At 37.4% G+C, this 20,062-nt stretch overlaps 1 protein-coding gene across 1 annotated transcript in view; it reads right to left on the bottom strand.

Moving 5' to 3' along the window:
* raver2 (ribonucleoprotein, PTB-binding 2) overlaps positions 1–20,062 on the bottom strand; it is a gene marked incomplete at its 5' end in the record, with an annotated part of 89,563 nt that overhangs the window by 39,209 nt on the left and 30,292 nt on the right. The window contains one exon of the mRNA XM_079840806.1: positions 6,606–7,078. Coding sequence (XP_079696932.1) covers positions 6,606–7,078 — 473 coding nt within the window. The remainder of the gene's footprint in view (positions 1–6,605; positions 7,079–20,062) is intronic.

Raw genomic sequence — 20,062 nt, 5'->3', positions numbered from 1 at the left:
GTAGGGCTGGGTATCGTTCAAAATTTTTCAATATCGATACAAATATCTTGATTTTGATACTGGTTCCTGAACGATACTCTTTTCGATAACAATTTTACCAATATTATTTTTCCGTTTTAACAAGATTACATAAAAAAAAAACATCCTCATAATCATCAATTGACATTATTTTTTCAGTTTAAATTTTTTTACAGACTCAAAGACTCATATAGGGTACTGGGGGGCGGAATATATGACTTGCGCTCAAGTGCAAGAATAAAGCTTGCCTCAAAAGTAGCCAAATGATCATGAATGTAAAAATAGTAAGAAGACATTCATTTTAATTACTGTTTAAATACTGTTTTCTGAGTCCTCTGTGTAACTTTGTGCGAACACTCCACGTCCGAAGATGCACGACTTCGAGGCGAATCTAGCCGAGCAGTACAGCTCACCACACTGGCACCCAGTTTGCGTATCTAAATTAGTTGCTTAGGTTTACATAATGAGCCTACAAAAGCAGAAATAAGTTTTTCTAATGAAAATAAAAGATCCATGTTTAATAAAAATGTTCACGAAACTAAGTGAAAATGTTTAGTGAAATTAGAAAATATTTAAGAAATCGTTACTTTAGTTGTACCCGGCCTTACCTTACCGGTTGGTGACGCTTGCTCGCTCTCATTGGCTATCGTAGATATCACGTCAGAGGCAGCCCGATCAAGAGTCTTTGGGATCGTGCTGGCTCCGAAGCGATCTGGAGCAGTAAAATAATCGTAATGACACAAACAATCATAATGATTTTTTGGGCAAAAAGTTGTTTGCGACAAGCCTTGAGTCGGGCCACATGACCCGATCACAAGGGGGTGCAAATCGGGCTCAAAATCTTCAAGTGTGTGGCCAGCCTTAGCACTGTCAGGGGAGGCGTTGTGTTTTGCTTATGCTTGGAAAAGCTGCTTCACAGAGTGACAGTGTTGCCATGTCCACTTACTATAAGTGTTTTGGGCTTGTTGTTTAAGCTTGGCTCATAAAGTGATCGAGTTTACGAAATCATTAAAGGGGACAGGTGCTGGTTGTGATATTTTGGCTTTTTTTCCAGCATAAAGCTTTTGGATTTATTTCAGTTTAATGTGTGCTTGTTCTTTGTTGTTTATCGAGCAAGATCTGGCCACACGAATGAGTCAAGCCTCGTACTGCTTTCCCTGTGATTTTCTTGCACCACATGCATCACATCTCTGATGCATGTTAAAGGCCCACTGAAATCAAAATTGAAGTTTTTTAGCTTTTAGTATGACTATGTTAGCCTTAAGGTTATGAATAAGCTGGTGTGTTCCAAAACAATGACACATTTTCAAACTGGCTTTAAAAAACAGAAAGGCTCTAGTCAAACTGTGGTATTAACGAAACGCAATTGGCTGTTTCAAAAAAGGGAAGGAGCTGTTAACAGCTGGAGCCATTTCAGGGGAAATTACGTCAACACATTGAATAATGCTGCGTGTTTCAAGGCACTTTTAAAAAACTTCATTTACGTCAAGTAGTTGTTTGGTTCAGTTCCATACAGACTGCACAGAATTTTTGTAAATACGGTTGCCACATAACCTGCATTTTTCAGTTGAACTGACAACAGAATTGAGCTGCAGTGTGTACGTGGCCACAGATAAACACCATAGTGAATACATAAAAAAACATTAATTGAAATACAGCTGAAATAATATTAGTTAAAAAAATTAGCGATGTTGCCTTGGCAACTAACTGAAATAAAATAATTCATTTTTTGAAATGAATACTAAAATTACTAAAACAATAACTTAAATAAAAATAAACGAACAGAAATATTTAAAATAACAAAAAAATAAAACATACAAAAACATAACAATATTACTAAAAAAACAAACTAAATTTAAAATAAAAATTTAAAATATAAAAATAAAAGCTAAGTCAACATAAATGTAATACTATAAATAATACTAAAATAACAGTGGTCTAAACAGACAAATCCTATTTTGAAATCGGATAAAAATTTCTGGTGCTGAACTGAACATTCAAGCTGAACACTTCACTTTTTAAATACAGGAACATCATCACAACCTCGGAATAAGCACACAATCTTAGAAGCTTGCACATACACTCGACATGCAAACACTAATCTATAGTGATATAATGGAAAAATAAAAGCAGTGCAAAAAAATCATGGACAGCAAAACAATGAGGGGTGTATTTAAAAGCATCCGAACACCCAAATGGATATATAAATTTTTCAAATGACCTACATGTGGTCATTAATATTGCAGCAGCATTAAAAATCAGATCACTTAATCTGTATGGGATCAATATGAATATTTTTAGACATAAAACATTCATAGTTACTTATTTTAAAAGCATATTACTCTCTCTGTCTTCGTATACCACTTTCAAGCAGGAGGTTGTCTTAAAAAGTGACATGTTTGTTTGTGTGTGTGTTATGACAGCCTTCAAAATCTACTGAGGGTGTCCGTTCACGGGTCAGCAGATGAGTTGACCTTCATATCAATCCAAAGGAAAACACTGAGACAAACACGGAGACAAACAGAGAACAGACAGAGACAAAGCCAGAGACAAAGAGAGAGGGACGAATGGATGAAGAAAAACTAAGAGGCAATTACAAAATCTTTTCTGAAACCACTGGTCTAATCTCTCAATATGTGATTAATCACATCCACCTAAATATATCTGGATGCACTGTGTGTGTGTGTGTGTCCAGCTGTCAGTATTAGTATGTATGTGAGTCCCTCATATGCGCCGGGGTCAGTATGCCGTCACGAACGCTCTGAGTCATCTAATAACATAACTGCTGTCTTTCTCAAAAAGAAAGGAAAAAGGAAGAGTTGACAGAAGGGAGGGGGGCTGTGAGATGAATGAGTGACAAAGTGGGAGGTGAGATGCCAGAAAGGAAAAAAAGATGCATTTTCAAACACATATAATAGAGATGACATTTCCTGCCAACTAAACTTAAGAGTGTTGTCATTTCATATCACATGATAATGACTTCTGCAGCATCTGTGCAGAGAGAAACATGACCTGGTCATCACTTCAAATGAGATGTGAACTATGATCAAGCTATATTCTGACTTCAAGCCAGTAAAAGTCATCATTTATTCAACCTCGTGTCAGTATGTCTTTCCTTCAAGAAACACAAAGAAGACACATGTAATTGGTTCTTGTGTGTTTTGTGATCAATCAAGACATCCCAGGTATAAATGTGCAGTGCACATGAATAAAATTTGAGTGAGTTGCAATGAAATCAAAGACTTTATATACAGAAAGAGGGTGCACTCGTATTACTATAAATGGGAGAATGCGCAACGTGCAATATGGCGGAATAAGTCCCGCCTTCTAAAGATAATTGCCAATCAGCGATTGGTAAAGTCCTCGCATCACTATAGCTGCTGTTAGAATCTCCAGTTCCTATAGAAGCAGTCAGTGTTCTGAGACATGAGTCCAGCCTGAAAAATTCAGTTTTTTGTCATGATTTGAGCGTTTAGAAACTTAATTTACAAGACAGATTTCATTGGTGATTTCAAATATGAAATTTAATCGTAAGCTTGGCAAACAGTTTTGGCGAACTTGTTTCCCCATTCAAAGAGATAGGAGCTGAACTTGCATGCCCGAGAGGCATTTCAAAGATGGCCGCCGAGTGAAATGACTTGTCTTAAAGGGACTTTGATGAAATCGATTTGAAGATTCTTGTTTTTTTATGGAATATTGCAGTATTTACTGAAAATTACTTGTTGTGATAATTCTTGCAGGACACATTGTTAAGGCCCTTGTGCCACAGTTGTACAAGTCTATCTTCTTTGTCTATACTCCACTTTGTAGCTGCCATGTTTGAGCTAAAAGCACGCAACATCCGGTTGGTGAAGCTTGCCCGCTTTCATTGGCTATTGCCTGTATCCATTCAGAGGCAGCCTAATCAAGAGCTGAAAATATCAAACATGTTTGATATTTACAAATTGAGATTGGGGACACTAATTGTAATGACACCACATGGATTTTTTGGACAAAAAGTTGCTTGTGACAAGCCTCGAATCGGGCAATCTATAAACGAAGGGTAATTATACACTACATATTTTAAAGTTTGGAGTGTTAGGTGGTCTGCATTTTTTTAAGTGATCCGCCACCTGAAAATGTTACAACAGGAGGACTGAATAAACCCTGAAATAACTCCATATAACAGCTGTGTTGAAGAACCTCAATTAAAAGAACATTAGAGTCACTCTTTCCAATCCCCATGCAGTTATGAAAGAAGCTTTTAGATCATTAAAACCTCCTAAATATTGATGAGACATTTTCTGTCGACATAAGGCACATTTTGCATTTTGTTTTCCGGCATCTCCTGCACACAGATGAGCTGAATCACTTGCGCAGTTCATCGAGTTATCTCATTTCTGTACAGTAGTGGGGGTGGCAATATTCAGAGAGCTCCATTATTGATTCTTGAAGCAAAGATTGAGTATTAAAGAGGCCTGAGAGCACTGTGATGCAATTTGAGGTCAAAGTCCTGAGAGCTTGATGCATCTCCAACACTCCAGCAGATGGTGTGGGTTTAATGCTGCTGCAAAGCTTCATGGGATTGAGAGGGTGTAGGGTATTGATTTCTGTGTTGGCTGATGTTCACCCTAACTGCAGATCTAAAGTCAGTGTTGCCCTTTAGCTTTAATGGTTTTGATTAGGATGGAGGTTGAGGAAACCGTATCCTGCATCAGCACTTAAAGGCAGTTTTCCTGGGAGGTATTGATTTCTTGAGAAGGTTTGCATGGTGAAAAGCTCTCCCTTATTAACACAGTGGCGAGAGAAAGCTAGGCCAAGTTTGGCAACAGGACTCAACCTCTAAAGCCAGATCATTACTACTTCTCTAATGACTAGGTTAGAAACAGAAAACCGGTTTGTATTCGGAACCGGGTGCATTTAAAAAAACAAAAACAAAAAAAACAGAACCAAAAGATGTTAATGAAGAATGGTTAGCATTCTCAACAGAATGAAAATAGTGTGGCCAGTGTAGTCTGATTTATGAACAAATTACTCTTTTTTTGGTGAATTATTATGAGTTGGTTCTTTTTAGTGAATAAAACAAAGAGCAATCAGTTTAGTCTGATTACCAGTTAAAAGCCTCTTATGAGCAATTTCTTTAAGTGAATCAGAAAAACCCAGCAGAGTATAGCTGGATTCCCAAATGAATGACTCTTATCAGCTGGTTCATTTTTAGCAAATCAAAAGCATACAGCACAATCAAGGTGGTGTCATAATACTGAACAAATCATTCTTATGAGCCAGTTCTTTTTTAGCTAATCAAAAACATGCAGTGCAAACAGTTTAGTCTAATGACCAAAGAAATGACTCTTATGAGCCATTTCTTTAAGTAAATCAGAAAAACCTAGCACAATCAGTGCAGCTGGATTCCCAAACAAATGACTCTTATGAGCCAGTTCGGTTACACTTTATTTTGATGGTCCCCATTAGACATCCTTTTGACTATAAGTAACGTTGCACCTACATGTCAACTCACATTGCATGTCAACTGACTCTCATTAGATTATTACACTGGTAGGGTTAGGGCTAGTAGAATAAGTTGACATATACTTGCAAGGTTACTTATAGTCATTAGAATGTCTAAAGTGGACCATCAAAATAATGTGTTACCGCTGAATCAGCGCAATCCGTGTAGTCTGATTACCAAGCAAATGACTATTATGAGCAATTTCTTTAAATTAATAAAAAACACTGTGCGGTGTAGTTGGGTTCTCAAACACATAACTCTTATGAGTAGGTTCTTTTTAGTGAATCAAAAACTTACATCGCAATCAGTATCGTCTGATTCTTGAACAAATTACTTTTTTCAGTCAGTTTTATTTAGTAAATCAAAAACACTGCAATCAGTCTAGTCTGATTACCAAAAAAAATATTATTCTTATTATCCATTTCATTAAGTGAAACTCCCCGAACAAATGACTCTTATAAGCCGTTATTTTAGTCATTCAAAAACATATAACACAATCAGTGCTATCCGATTACCAAACAAATGATTCTTATGGTTCTTTTTAGAGAATCAAAATGCAACAGCGCAATCAGTGGTCTCATTCGCAAACATAAAAATATTATGGATACATTTTTTAAAGTGAATCTAAAAAATATAGCACAATCAATGTAGTCAGATTCTTGAACGAATTATACTTGAGCTGGTGCTTTTTGATAAATCAAAATCACTAAAAAGCTGACATTTTAATCTGACTCACAAACTTTTATGGGTGTTTTTAGGTAAACACATCCTCCTCAATTTTGATTATATTGAAATGAGCACCAGAGACAATATACCAAAACTTCTCGTTTTGTGTTTAGCAGAAGAAAGTCCTAGAGGTAAATAAATGACAAAATGCTAAATTTTTAGGGTGAACTATCCCTTTAAAAGACTGTAAATGGCAGCAACAAATGCATTCCACTAGACAGTAGCCCTAAAGAAATAATTTCTCTGTTTGATTAAAAAAAATTCCCCAAAGGCAAAATCATTTGTTCTATAAACAAATTATTTTCCAGTCATGTCGGGGGAGGTGAAATGCCTGAATACAAACGCCCCCCTTCTACTTTTCTCCACATCTCACCTGGCAGAAGACGGGTTTGTAGCTCTCTGAAAATATGTGAGCTAGCTCCTCCGAGTCTTCAAAGTCTAGCGGCAGGCGATCCACGCATAGGCACTTGGAGTGGAGGTGGTCAGCAGAGGTCAGCTGGTTGACGTCAGCCCATTGCACCATGAGTGCACGGTCACCCAGCGGTTTGCCCAAGAGTTCTGACCGTGCCCTGGAGGCCGAGTCCTTCTTCATGTACTCCACAAAGCCGTAGCCTTTGGAGTGCCCCGTAAGGTCACTGTACACCAGGAAACAGCGCTCAATGTTGCCATAGGAACGCACCAGCTCCTGAAACTGTCCGGCAGTGACTGTGTAGGGCAGGTTGGTGACACACAGGAGGGAGTCCGTGGGCTGAAGCTGGACGGTGATGTCACGGCCTCGGATTGATGTCTGGTGCAGAGTCCGGATGGCATCCTGTGCCTGGTCACCATTTAGAAGGGTTACGAAGGCTAGTGAGACACACACACACACACACACACACACATACACACACAGACAGAAAAAAACATTAATGAAACACTCAAAGGGAAATCAAATGGATATTGAGTGCAAAAACAAGTACAAGAGTATTACACCCTATGTGTGACACTAGGAAAAATAAAAAATTGTGAATCACACTGAGTCTAACAAACACATACGGAAAAACTCATCAAACTTAAAAATTAACATACAGGCCAGAGAAAAAACATCATAATATAACATCAAACAAAATAAAATTGCAGCTTTATGTTAGTAGATGCATTACATTTTTTTTTGTTATATCACTGAAACGAAGAGCAGACTGTGAATGAGAGGGCACACACAGCAGAACCTTAAAAATGTCAAATTCCAGTGCAGACATCGTCACATTTATTCAAATTCGAATGGATATGTAATTCACAATGCATGTTTCTAGACCATGTTCCTTCTATGCACGACACTTTAAGTCGGCATGAAATGAAAATTAACCCTTGGTATGTGGATAATTAACCGTGTATGTTTCATTTATTTATTTTTCATCTCGTAATTTTTATGACGCATACAGGACTTAAACCCTGCCTCTGCCTCCATTTTTGAGTGCCACACCCACATCTCAAAATCCAATCAACACCGGACAGATAGAACCAAGTCCCCATCCTACTTTTTTTTCTCTCTCAATAATCCGTTACACTCGGATATATGTCACAACCTGGAAGAAAAGATCTGCTGCTACATCCGTTTCATCCTGACTTTATATGAATAAAGCCTTATATTCCATTGAGAATAACATGTAAAAGCTAAAACTTCTATTTTACAGATTTTCTATTGGATTGGCACTTGGCAGATGTCTCTCAGTTTATTAACCTGATTAATTCCTGAACATGTGCCAGAACAGTGAGCCTTTCATAAAATAATTCTTTAATTACCATTAAATTCAATTAAATAATGTAATTAACTTCACAAGAAGTCTGTCCATTTAATTATCAAACATAAAAGGATTTTACATAATTTTTAATAACAGGACAAATTGTTAAAAACTGTCTATCACTCGATTTTTTTTTAGCAAAACATGTTCCACATAAAATCTAGTTCTGAACATGTTATGCACATTACATGCAATTATACAAGTGAATCCTGCATTTGAGGACAAACCCCAGTTTATGGCATTCATGCTGTTTATAAATGAGACAGTGCCATTATTTACCAGTAAATTGTTTAGCAAGAACTATTTAGATGCTTTCCACCCCCTCTGAAATGAATCAGCCCTTTAACTGCTGCTGAACTTGTAGTGCCCTTTATAATATACAGTGACAATCCTTTAAAAACTACAGTAATCTTTTATTCTAAATAGTAAATAACTACTGTAAATAGTGTCACACAAGCCCTTGATCTACTGAAGTTAATCTCATTTAGACTTCCTTCATTTTTTGTCCTTCACTCCACCCCCCTGATTCCTCCCTTCCTTTTAACTAGAGTAAATGAAGCATAGCTAAGCATTTTCTTATCCGACAAAGAAAAACTACTGCGTGAACAAAGAACAGCTAACACAATAATCTTAGAAATCACAGCCACTTTAATGGTGACAGCGCTAAGACGGCCATTTTTTAAAACACAGGAACCTGATTATAGCCTTCGTCTCAGTCGTTGACAGTTATTAGGTTTTTTTTTTGCGGCTAAGTCGAGTTAGGGGGTTTGTGTGATGGGGGGCTTTATTGTAGCAGCATAAAGCCTATAATTCTTCTGCCATGAGATATCTAAAATTACTCATTAATGTACAGTGCAGTCATTATTAAGCGCTACATAGGGACTGACACGAAAATGACTAGCATGAAGTGTCAATAGAAGATGACATTACTGTCTATTGCAGATCTTTTGAGACTTCTTTAGGTCCGTTGTGGTCAGTATGAGTCCAGATCAAAGTGTTTATCATTGGTTTCTGCAAACATCATGAGACAAAGGCACAACAATTACAGCAATTATAAAGTTAAAATCACAGCGTGGAGCCTCCTCATCCCAAGAGCATTGTCTGTGCTCCGTTTCCCCGTTCTTATTACACTCATTAGACTTTTCGTTAGCTCTGAGATGATAATATGCTGGGGAGGAGTAACTCTCACTCAGCTTCTGTAGTGTATGACATGAGCTCTACTCACACCGTGAGAGCTCATTGAGATTCATTAAGCCAGGGTGTGAAAGATCACAGTATTTAAAACAAGCATGGGCTTGTATCTGTTAGCACACTGGTTTAGATGATTGATGCAGTTGCTTCTGTCCAGGCTGATGACCCTCAAAAAGCATCCTTCCAACTAACTGGCTAAATCTCAATTTGCATATTGAGTAAGTAGCATATTGCTAAAGTAGATCTACCGTCATAAAATCCTCTGCATCCCACAGACTGCTTCACTGCATACATGTAAGCACCTAGCTAACACAAATCAGGGGTCAAAAAACCTTAGGCATGTGTGCCACTTCTGGCAGGCGGAAGGCTAAACATTGGCACACATGCAAAAATGGAGAGAGAGGTATACTACATGATTGTTATTTTGTTAATTTTGCTCATAGAGTCCCAAAAATTTGTAAAAATAGGCTTTGCCAAGTAAAAAAAAAAAAAAATTAGGATAAGTGCAAGATTGATAAACTCACTATCGCAAAAGCATACAAAATGTCAGAATTGGTGTTTACCACCAAAAACTTGTGAAGTTTATCTGATGCTTATGACCGAAATGCAATACGGCAGCACATACACCATTTAAAAAAAAAAATTTTTGGAAAGAAATTAATATTTCTATTTAGCAAGTACCCATTAACTTGGTTAAAAGAAACAGTACCTTTACCTTGTTAAAAAAGATTTATATTTCAAATAAACTTTAATTCAAAATAAATGTCCTTTTGAACTTTCTATTCATCAACTAATCCTGAAAAAAAATTATCTCAGTTTCCACAAAAATATTCAGCAGGAAAAAAAGTTTTCAACATTGATAATAAGAAGAAATCAGCACATTGATTTCTGAAGGAATGATTTCTGAAGGATCATGCAACACTGAAGACTGGAGTAATGGATGCTGAAAATTCAGCTTTACCATCACAGGAATAAATTACATTTTAAAATAGAATAGTTATTTTAAATCGTAAAAATATTTCACAATATTACAATTTAATGTAGTTTTGATTAAGCAAATGCAGCCTTGGTGAGCATAAGGGACTTCTTTCAAAAACATAAAACGTATTTACTCCAAATGTTTGAACGGTATTGTGGAATCACAATTCTTCACATTAAGCCACCAAAGCTAAAATAAGAGGAACAAATCATGATGTTCCAGGCCAAAAACTCTTACCAGTCATAAAAAAAAAAGTTAAAGTTTGGTACATTTCTCATCCAAAAATGCTGTACATTCAAATCTTCATTCGACAAATCAGAAAATAAAGTGCAACCAAAACATTGTCCGTTGAGCAAGCTGAGCTCCCTATGAGTGAAATCCAAGAAACGCCTTTGACGTGCACTATCCCTAATCTGCCTACTAAACACTGTGGCAATGTGAATGAGGATTCAGCCACTGTGACAGAGACACATGCAATCACTGTGGTTCTCGATAACTAGGTCTGTGGCAAAGAGCAGACGACGCAGCTCAGCCCTGGTATTGTGCTCGTTATGGCTTGTTAGGCTCTGTTCAGACTGGGGTGTCGTTACCAGATGGCTGCAATATATTAGCAGACCAAGGCCATCAGCACCAGGCCAAGTTTGGGTCCTTCGGGCTGTGCATTGACAGAGTGTCCTCCCCCCACTAGCTGCCTTCAGCAGCAGAGAGCAAACAAGCCTTCCCCTGCTGCTTTACAGCATGTCAATTATCAAGCAGTCAGGCAGACGCACATACACACTATCACAAACATGCAGACAGGCACTCTGTGATCCAACTACTGCTTTATGGCATGTCAACTGGCAGGTCAGAGCTACACAAACACATGTGCATACCTGTAGTTCCCAAATGCAACTATATCAATTCTAAGGTCACATGACCTGGCATTAAATTTAACGGTACAACACACAGAGAGCGAGAGAGAGAGAGAGAGAGGGATTTTGGCGTCCACCCGCTATATCTCAGCATGTCAATTATCACTGAAAACACCCAACACAGCTGACAGCTGCCATACTGTAGATCTGGGTTGTGTATTCTGATGAACATGCAAAAGAACAAACAGACACACTCATCTTATCTATTGTGTAAAAACAATAGAAGGACTGTAGTGAGTAGTGACAATGTGGAGCTGTCTAAAAATATGTGTATTGTGCTTGGAGTTGTTACTCTCTTAGCACGTAGATTGATTTTTCTCAGTTAGAAACGAAAATATCCACCTCACTGCTCTGCCCTGATTAAAGATGTTATGCACCACCTTCAATTTGAAAAGATTTCTTTAAAGGGGTCCTATAATGCCCCTTTTTCCAAGATGTTAATAATTCTCCGATGTCCCCAGTGTGTACGTGAAGATTTAGCTCAAAATACCCCACATATCATTTTTTATAGCATGTTTTATGCAAAAACATGCCATTTGTGTGTGTTTCCCTTTAAACATCCCCGTAACCATGTCTTGAACATTAGGGGGGACCAATATTTTATAAAGTCTATAGAAACAGAACAGTGAAGGAAATTTTAGGTCTAATTCTAGTTGGGAAATTATCATTTTGAATTATTTGCAAATAATAATTGCATTGATATATGCACAAAGAGTTCCATTTAAAAGTTTGGAAACATTAAGATTTTTTTTAATGTTTCTGAAAGAAGTCTCTTCTGTTCACCAAGGCTATATTTATTCGATCAGAAATACAGTAAAAACAGTAATATTATAAAATATTATTACAATTGTATATATACAGGTGCTGGTCATCAATGTTCCCTCTAAGCTGCGGCCGTGCACTTATGATGCCGCGGCCGCGCAGAAAGAATAAAATGCCGTGCAGAAGATAGACACAGACGCGAAATGGTGGGAGAAATCCATTTGATTGTAGTTTAAATGAGAAATAATTGCAGTGCTCTGCTCTACCGCTATAGAGTTAGTATCGCTATCGTGTTAGAACCGGTGGATGCGGTTTACAGGTTTCATAGAAAGACAATGATGTCACGTGTGAGCACGCAGCAGTGAGTCGTGTTTGCGGTCCAAATAGCTCAAAATGAGAGGCAACGAGAAATGCAAAGACGTGGAATAAAACCTCATCATGTTTTAAAGAACAGTGGCTTGATTAAGTGGTGGAAATAACAGATGATGGACACAGCACGGTAACAAAACAGACATTTAAAGTTACACCCACCACAAGTGAAGCGTGCAAACTCTAAACACCAAAGTAACACACATCTGTTTAAATAGATGTGTGTGGTTTGGGTATCAGTGATGTTTAGATAACTATAAAAGAGTTCACATTTTCCCTTGAACATATTTAGCTATTAGATCTTAATTACTTCAGTTATTTTTTTTTTTAATTCAACAAATTGAAGCATTTAAACTGATATAATATACTATCAGTTTAAATACTTCCATTAGTTTTTATATTATATTATAGGCTATTATAATTGTACTATAGTGTAAGCCTAATAAAGAATTGATCTCACAAGGGGATTGTTTAGGGATCCTTGCCATTAAAATGTTTGAAAACCCCTGATATAGAAAATCTTGGAAATTCATAAGCAATAAACAAACATTTAATATAGATGGTTTTATGCTGCCTGTCGCCAATAAATGACACAAACACATTAAGAACATCTCAGTGTAACCGCTTAATCATTTTCATATTATATTATAAAGAATTTACCTGTCTTGGGGAAGATGTTAATAGTATTTCTTGGTAAAGAAGACTACAGTTAACAGCACTGTAAAATGTGCTTAATTTAGTGACTTCTGAATTAACTGTTTTTTATTTATTTTTTTAATTTAATATATCATTAAGTTACATCAATGGTTAAATAAAATAGAAATCGCACGTTAAAGTTAGAAGTTATAACTGCTTGATGAATCCACTTTTTTGAGTGTGTTCATATGCTGTACAGGTAAATAATGTTTTTGCTCAGGTGACCAAAATGTCCACACAATAGAGAAAAGTTTTGCTCAGTGAGAAAAGAAATTAGAGGGAACATTGCTGGTCATATAATTAGAATATCATCAAAAAGTTTATTTATTTCACTAATTCCATTCAAAAAGTGAAACTTGTATATTATATTCATTCATTACACACAGACTGATATATTTCAAATATTTATTTCTTAAAATTTTATGATTATAACTGACAACTAAGGAAAATCCCAAATTCAGTATCTCAGAAAATTAGAATATTACTTAAGATTTTTTTAGGATTTTTAGAAATCTTGGCCAACTGAAAAGTATGAACATGAAAAGTATGAGAATGTACAGCACTTAATACTTAGTTGGGGCTTCTTTTGCCTGAATTACTGCAGCAATGCGGTGTGGCATGGAGTCGATCAGTCTGTGGCACTGCTCAGGTGTTATGAGAGCCCAGGTTGCTCTGATAGTGGCCTTCATCTCTTCTGCATTGTTGGGTCTGGCATATCGCATCTTCCTCTTCACAATACCCGATAGATTTTCTATGGGGTTAAGGTCAGGCGAGTTTGCTGGCCAATTAAGAACAGGGATACCATGGTCCTTAAACCAGGTACTGGTTCCTTTGGCACTGTGTGCAGGTGCCAAGTCCTGTTTGAAAATGAAATCTACATCTCCATAAAGTCGGTCAGCAGCAGGAAGTGCTCTAAAACGTCCTGGTATACGGCTGCGTTGACCTTGGATCTCAGAAAACACAGTGGACCAACACCAGCAGATGACATGGCACCCCAAACCATCACTGACTGTGGAAACTTTACACTGGACCTCAAGCAACGTGGATTGTGTGCCTCTCCTCTCTTCCCCAGACTCTGGGACCCTGATTTCCAAAGGAAATGCAAAATTTACTTTCATCAGAGAACATAACTTTGGACCGCACAGCAGCAGTCCAGTCCTTTTTGTCTTTAGCCCAGGCGAGACACTTCTGACGTTGTCTGTTGTTCAAGAGTGGCTTGACACAAGGAATGCAACAGCTGAAACCCATGTCTTGCATACGTCTGTGCGTAGTGGTTCTTGAAGCACTGACTCCAGCTGCAGTCCACTCTTTGTGAATCTCCCCCACATTTTTGAATGGGTTTGGTTTCACAATCCTCTCCAGGGTGCGGTTATCCCTATTGCTTGTGCACTTTTTTCTACCACATCTTTTCCTTCCCTTCGCTTCTCTATTAATGTGCTTGGACACAGAGCTCTGTGAACAGCCAGCCTATTTTGCAATTACCTTTTGTGTCCTGCCCTCCTTGTGCAAGGTGTCAATGGTCGTCTTTTGGACAACTGTCAAATCAGCAGTCTTCCCCATGATTGTGTAGCCTACAGAACTAGACTGAGAGACCATTTGAAGGCCTTTGCAGTAGGGCTGAACGATTAATTGCATTTGCGATAATATCGTGATATGATAAAACAGGATTTCCTAACCGCAAAGGCTGCGATTACAGTCTGGTCACGTGACACGCGAGAGTAAAGTCTGCAGAAGAAGCAACTTGGCACGTTACACATGCCTGGCCTAAAAGTGGAAAAAAACTGTTTGTGTTTGATCTATCTAATATTGTGTTGTTCATACTATAGGCTACAATAGAGGTGAGAGAAAAGATTCTTCTCCAATGATTCTGGATCGATTCTGAGCTTAGATTTTAACTGCAGGTGCGCGGTGGCGCTGCGTGTGTTTTAGAAACACCCGTATTCTGATTGCTTCCATTATCTCTCTCTTTCTCTCTCTCTCTCACACATACACAATCAAACACGAACCATAAAATAATATTTCATAACGTCCGGAACGGTTGACGGCGCGAATCGCAATGACATTCGCAGGCTTCTTTGCACTGGATTGGCGCTGTGAGAAACTTAGCTTTGATGTCACGCTTACAGAGTGTGTTCTCGCCCGCCGGTATTTTCCTTACAAACGCTCAACGAAGGCTTCATTCATGTCGTTAGGAATGCAGTGTGCTTGTATATTAAAAATAAGTAACTCACTGACAGAAGGTTTTCCATTTCAAATGCTCACGCGGCGCTTTGTGAAGAGTGCTCGCGAGCACGCGTCTGTGTGAGTCTCAAAATGCTTTTATGACGCAAAATTAATGTAAACACCGTCAGTAATGTCTTAATGAATTAATCAGACAGGGCAAAAACATCTTATATTTCAAAAGAGATTGTGCATTAGTGTGAATGCAGGTCTCCCGCTGTCTATGATGTCATCATTAATAATCAAACAACAGCTGAGAAAGAGAAAAATCACTCACAGTTCAGACACTCTTAAATACTGAAAGCACTCTTTGTTCATTGCTTGTAATATGTTTTTTGTTCCTCTTTATGATTTACTAGCTTATGTTTTGCAGCTATATTAGTTTATATATTTAAAATTATTAACATGCAATTGTTTTAATTAAAATGTTATAATGTCCTAGTTATTTTAAAAAGCTTATAATTACATATATCATAATAAAAAACATTAAGTTTTTAATAAATTAATAAGATTAATTAATAAGGAAAAAGTTCAAGAATTGTTTTGGAATCGGATCGTGACTCCCAGAATCGGAATCGGATCGTGAGGTAGCCTACCAATTAAAGATTTCCACCATTACTATACAATGATGTATTGTTGAATAATACAGAAGATAAAGAGTTTAAAAAATAATCGCATTTTAAATCGCAATCGCAATATTGGTTAAAAAAAAAAATCGCAATTAGATTTTTTTCCAAAATCGTTCAGCCCTACTTTGCAGGTGTTTTGAGTTAATTAGCTGATTAGAGTGTGGCACCAGGCGTCTTCAATATTGAACCTTTTCACAATATTCAAATTTTCTGAGATACTGAATTTGAGATTTTCCTTAGTTGTCAGTTATAATCATCAAAATTAAAAGAAATAAACTTTTGAAATATATCAGTATTTGTGTAATGAATGAATATAAAATACAAGTTTCACTTTTTGAATGGAATTAGTGAAATAAATAAACTTTTTGATGATATTCTAATTATATGACCAGCACCTGTATATTAATATATATTAATATATTTCTATGATAGTAAAGCAGAGTTCTCAGCATCCATTACTCCAGTCTTCTTCAGTGTCACATTATCCTTTAGAAATGATTCTAATATGCTGATTTGCTGCTCAAGAAACATTCATTATTATTATCAATGTTCAGAACTTTTGTTGTTGTTGTTGTGGAAACCATAATACACTACCATTCAATGATGTGGGGTAAATAATAATAATACTTTAATTAAGCAAGGACACATTAAATTGATCAAAATAATTATTACAAAAGATTTATATTTCGAATAAATGCTGTTTTTTTACCTTTCTGTTCATCAAGAATCCAGACAAAAATGTATCACCGTTTCCACAAAAATATTAAGCATGTTTTCCACATAAAAATAAGAACCATTTTTAGAGCACCAATAATAATTGATAATAATTGAGCACAAAATCAGCATATTAGAATGATTTCTGAAGTAATGATGCTGAAAATTCAGTTTTGAAATACATTACATTTTAAATTATATTAAAACAAAATATAAATTTAAATATAAATCTAATTTTAAGTGTAATAACATTTCACAATATCACTGTTTACTGTATTTTTTATGAAATAAATACAGCCTTGGTGAGCTTAAGAGCCTTTCAAAAACATTTAAAAACTTTTGACCAGTACTTGATGCAGGCTACTTTTATTTGTATGCCTATATGTCGAAAACGTAAGATGTTTCTTGTCTCTTCACACTCAGGAGTTCATGTAAATGAATCCCGTAAATGCATATTTTCAATTCAAAATGGCCATATTTGAGAAAAGAGTAGTAGTTTGTATCACTGGATGTTGGAAACGATAGTCTAAATTAAATGTGTTTAGAGAGAAAGACTGGATGGAACAAAACAATACAACACAACCTTCCATTGCAGTGCTGGTTTGCACATAACAAATATGCAGAGCAACCCTCAACTGTATAAAACTATGGACGCAGTGTCCGTGATGTCCACTCCCGGATAACCGAAAATGGGCAAAGAGGCGGGACGTGGGTGGAGCTGAGGTGACGTGATGGCTAATAGACTAGACAAACGGCAATCCATCTATCACTCAAGTTGCCACGCCCATAAATATGCAGAACTTTAAGGCTAAATATATTTTAAATGGATGAGTTATACATTTTTTTTGAAAAAATTCAAGTAAAATTTGAATCAAAATCCTTAAATCCCTTAAAAGGTGGGGTAAGTGGTATTTCAAAAATGCTTTAGAAAAGTGTCTCGGGCCGAGTACCAACACAAACTTATAGCCAATAAACAGTAAGGGGTGTGTCTAATAATGATGGGGAGAAGAGAGCGCTCAGTGCACGTCATTATTCAAAAGACACGAGACAGGACGGACATTAGCCGAGCGACGACAGAAAGAGAGAGAGATGGCAGATTAAAAACAAATGTGGAAAATGTCTATGGAACAAAAGAAGGCTTCCAATCAGAAGTGTCAGCTTTCTGAAAGGAGCGAAGGCAGAGGTTGCTTTATTTCTTCTCGATAAGCGAGTAAAATTAATTTTGTTTTGTTTCACAGAACTAATATATGCTATAGCTTTTGCTTGAATATGCTCATGTTTGCTTGCTTGTCTATTTGCAATCGTATTGTCGTTCACTTCAGCTATGATAATTACCCATTCATTTCCACGCCGCGTAAGCCTGGGGCGTCTAAAACTCCTCGCTGTCTGTTTCAAGCGTCAGCTCTTAAAATGTGTCCGAAAAGTAAGATAATATACTCCTAATAGATGTTTGTTTCCTTTGGTTCCTCTTTTCGTGATCGATATAACCCTCTAATCTTGTCATAATTGTAACATGTTCGTTAGTTGGACTGTCGTGCTCGTGCTATCGAGTTGTTCGTGAGAACTGTGTTTGTGTTTTTGGGATGGAAGAGATTACTTTTTCACTGAACATTCGACCTGGATTACCACTAGGGCTGTACGATTAATCGAAAAATAACCGAAACCGACATTCAGAACCTCTAACCGACGTAATTTTCCCATGTCGGTTATTTCGGTTTTCACGTGACTCCGCCCCGTCAGTCACATCAAGTGCAGTTTGCAGGCACACAGAGAGAAGCAGGAGCAGTTATCTGTGTTTATAGATGCTCAGAAACACATACAGGTCAGTTAATTGCTGTTCTTATAGCCTACGCGCTGACACACACACAGAGACACAGACGGCGCGCGCAAGCCCCGAAGCCGCTTTCACTTTCGTGCTCATAAAGTTTGTCAAGTATGCGTTTAAAGGCTTGCCAGTTTCAACATTTAAAGCTATTGTGCACTATTCAAAAACAACAATACGGAAAACTTCTCCGTTCAGTGCTCAGCTTCTTTCTGTGACACACAGAGCCGTGTCGCGTCTCTGATAACACGCGCGCGCACCCTGAAGGCAGATCTTTCACCTGCGTATATGGTTTGTATGTGGTTTAAGCCCTGCCAGTTTGAACATTAAAGCGAATTTCGACCATCAGATGTGTATTATGTTGAACTAATGCCTGATATATTGTGACAAACGAACAATCAGACAGAAGCTTGCACATCCCATGAAGATCGCGTGCAGAGGAGCACAGAAACGCAGTGTCAACGCTGTCCTGTGACTAAAGTAAAGTCACTAAAGTAGCTCAGAAACTCAACCGTTATAGGCATACATTTTAATACCTTTGCAGTAAGTACAAACCACAGCTTAATAATGAATACAGTAGAGACGGTATGAGTAATTCACACACAATCACTCTCTCATTGATGCATTCAGATAAATGTATTGTAGGCCTACTGTGCTAATGTATCTGTATCTGATGTACAACAAACAGTAATCTGCCCCATGAAAGTAAACCGTTTCCTTCAAGTATTTTAAAATCACAAAGAAATGCACTTTTTCATTAGAAAAAAAAATTCCACCTTTAATAGTAGAAAATATTTACAGTACAAACCTTATCAGTTAACTTACTCAAAACCTTATGAGGGCAAAAAAAAAAAAAAGCAAAATAATCGTTCATTAATCGTAATCGAGATCAAATGTTCAATTAATCGAGGTTTTTATTTTTTGGTCAAATCGTTACAGCCCTAATTACCACAGTAACACACATTGCTTTCACTTATTGATGACATCATACCCTCGGCCAGCTGACACAGCAGATTCCGCCAAGACATAATAAATACTATTTATTATGTCTATGATTCCATCATAGTCATTGTCTGGATTACATATGTGTGGGGCGGAGCTATCAAAATAGGGGCGTGATTGTTTTGGTGATTTGAAATCAACATCGGTTACCAGAAAGCACTTACCCCACCTTTAAGGTGTATTGAACCGTGCTCTGACCCACCTCTTCCACGGTTCAGATCGCCTAGTGTGAGTACAAAACTCAGAGAAACTGTTTTTGCAAGAATCGCAAACGTTGAAGGATCCGCCACCATTATCATAGTGTCCTAAATAAAATCTCCAATCCTCACACAGACAACAGATCCAAAAACAGATCTGAAAAACCCTTGCAAAACTTGTGTCAAAACACAGAAGCATAAAGTAAATGACGGCGCTATTTTCATTCCCAACCACACGGCAAAGATCCCCGATAATGGAGCGGTAAATGCTAGCATTTCCCAGCCTCAATATTCAAATGTGTTCTGCTCTTCAGCAGCCACGACTTTGGCCTTTGTCCTCCTGTGTGTTCATGTTTGAGTGTGAGAGTGTGTGTGCTCCTTCTCCAAAGCCGCCTACATTTGCCACTGCATCAATTAATGATGATCTCCTTCTGCTTTCCCAGCATCAGTCATCTGGCTGAAGTGGATGTCGGGCCGAGCACTAACTCCCACACACTCCCGTAAAAAGCCCCTCTAAAGCTTCAAGTGGACAACGAGGCCCCCACGCCACTATTGGA

This window comes from Gobio gobio (assembly GCF_949357685.1).
Source record: "Gobio gobio genome assembly, chromosome: 17".
Lineage (NCBI taxonomy): Eukaryota > Metazoa > Chordata > Actinopteri > Cypriniformes > Gobionidae > Gobio > Gobio gobio.
This window is presented reverse-complemented; position numbering and strand designations above follow the sequence as displayed.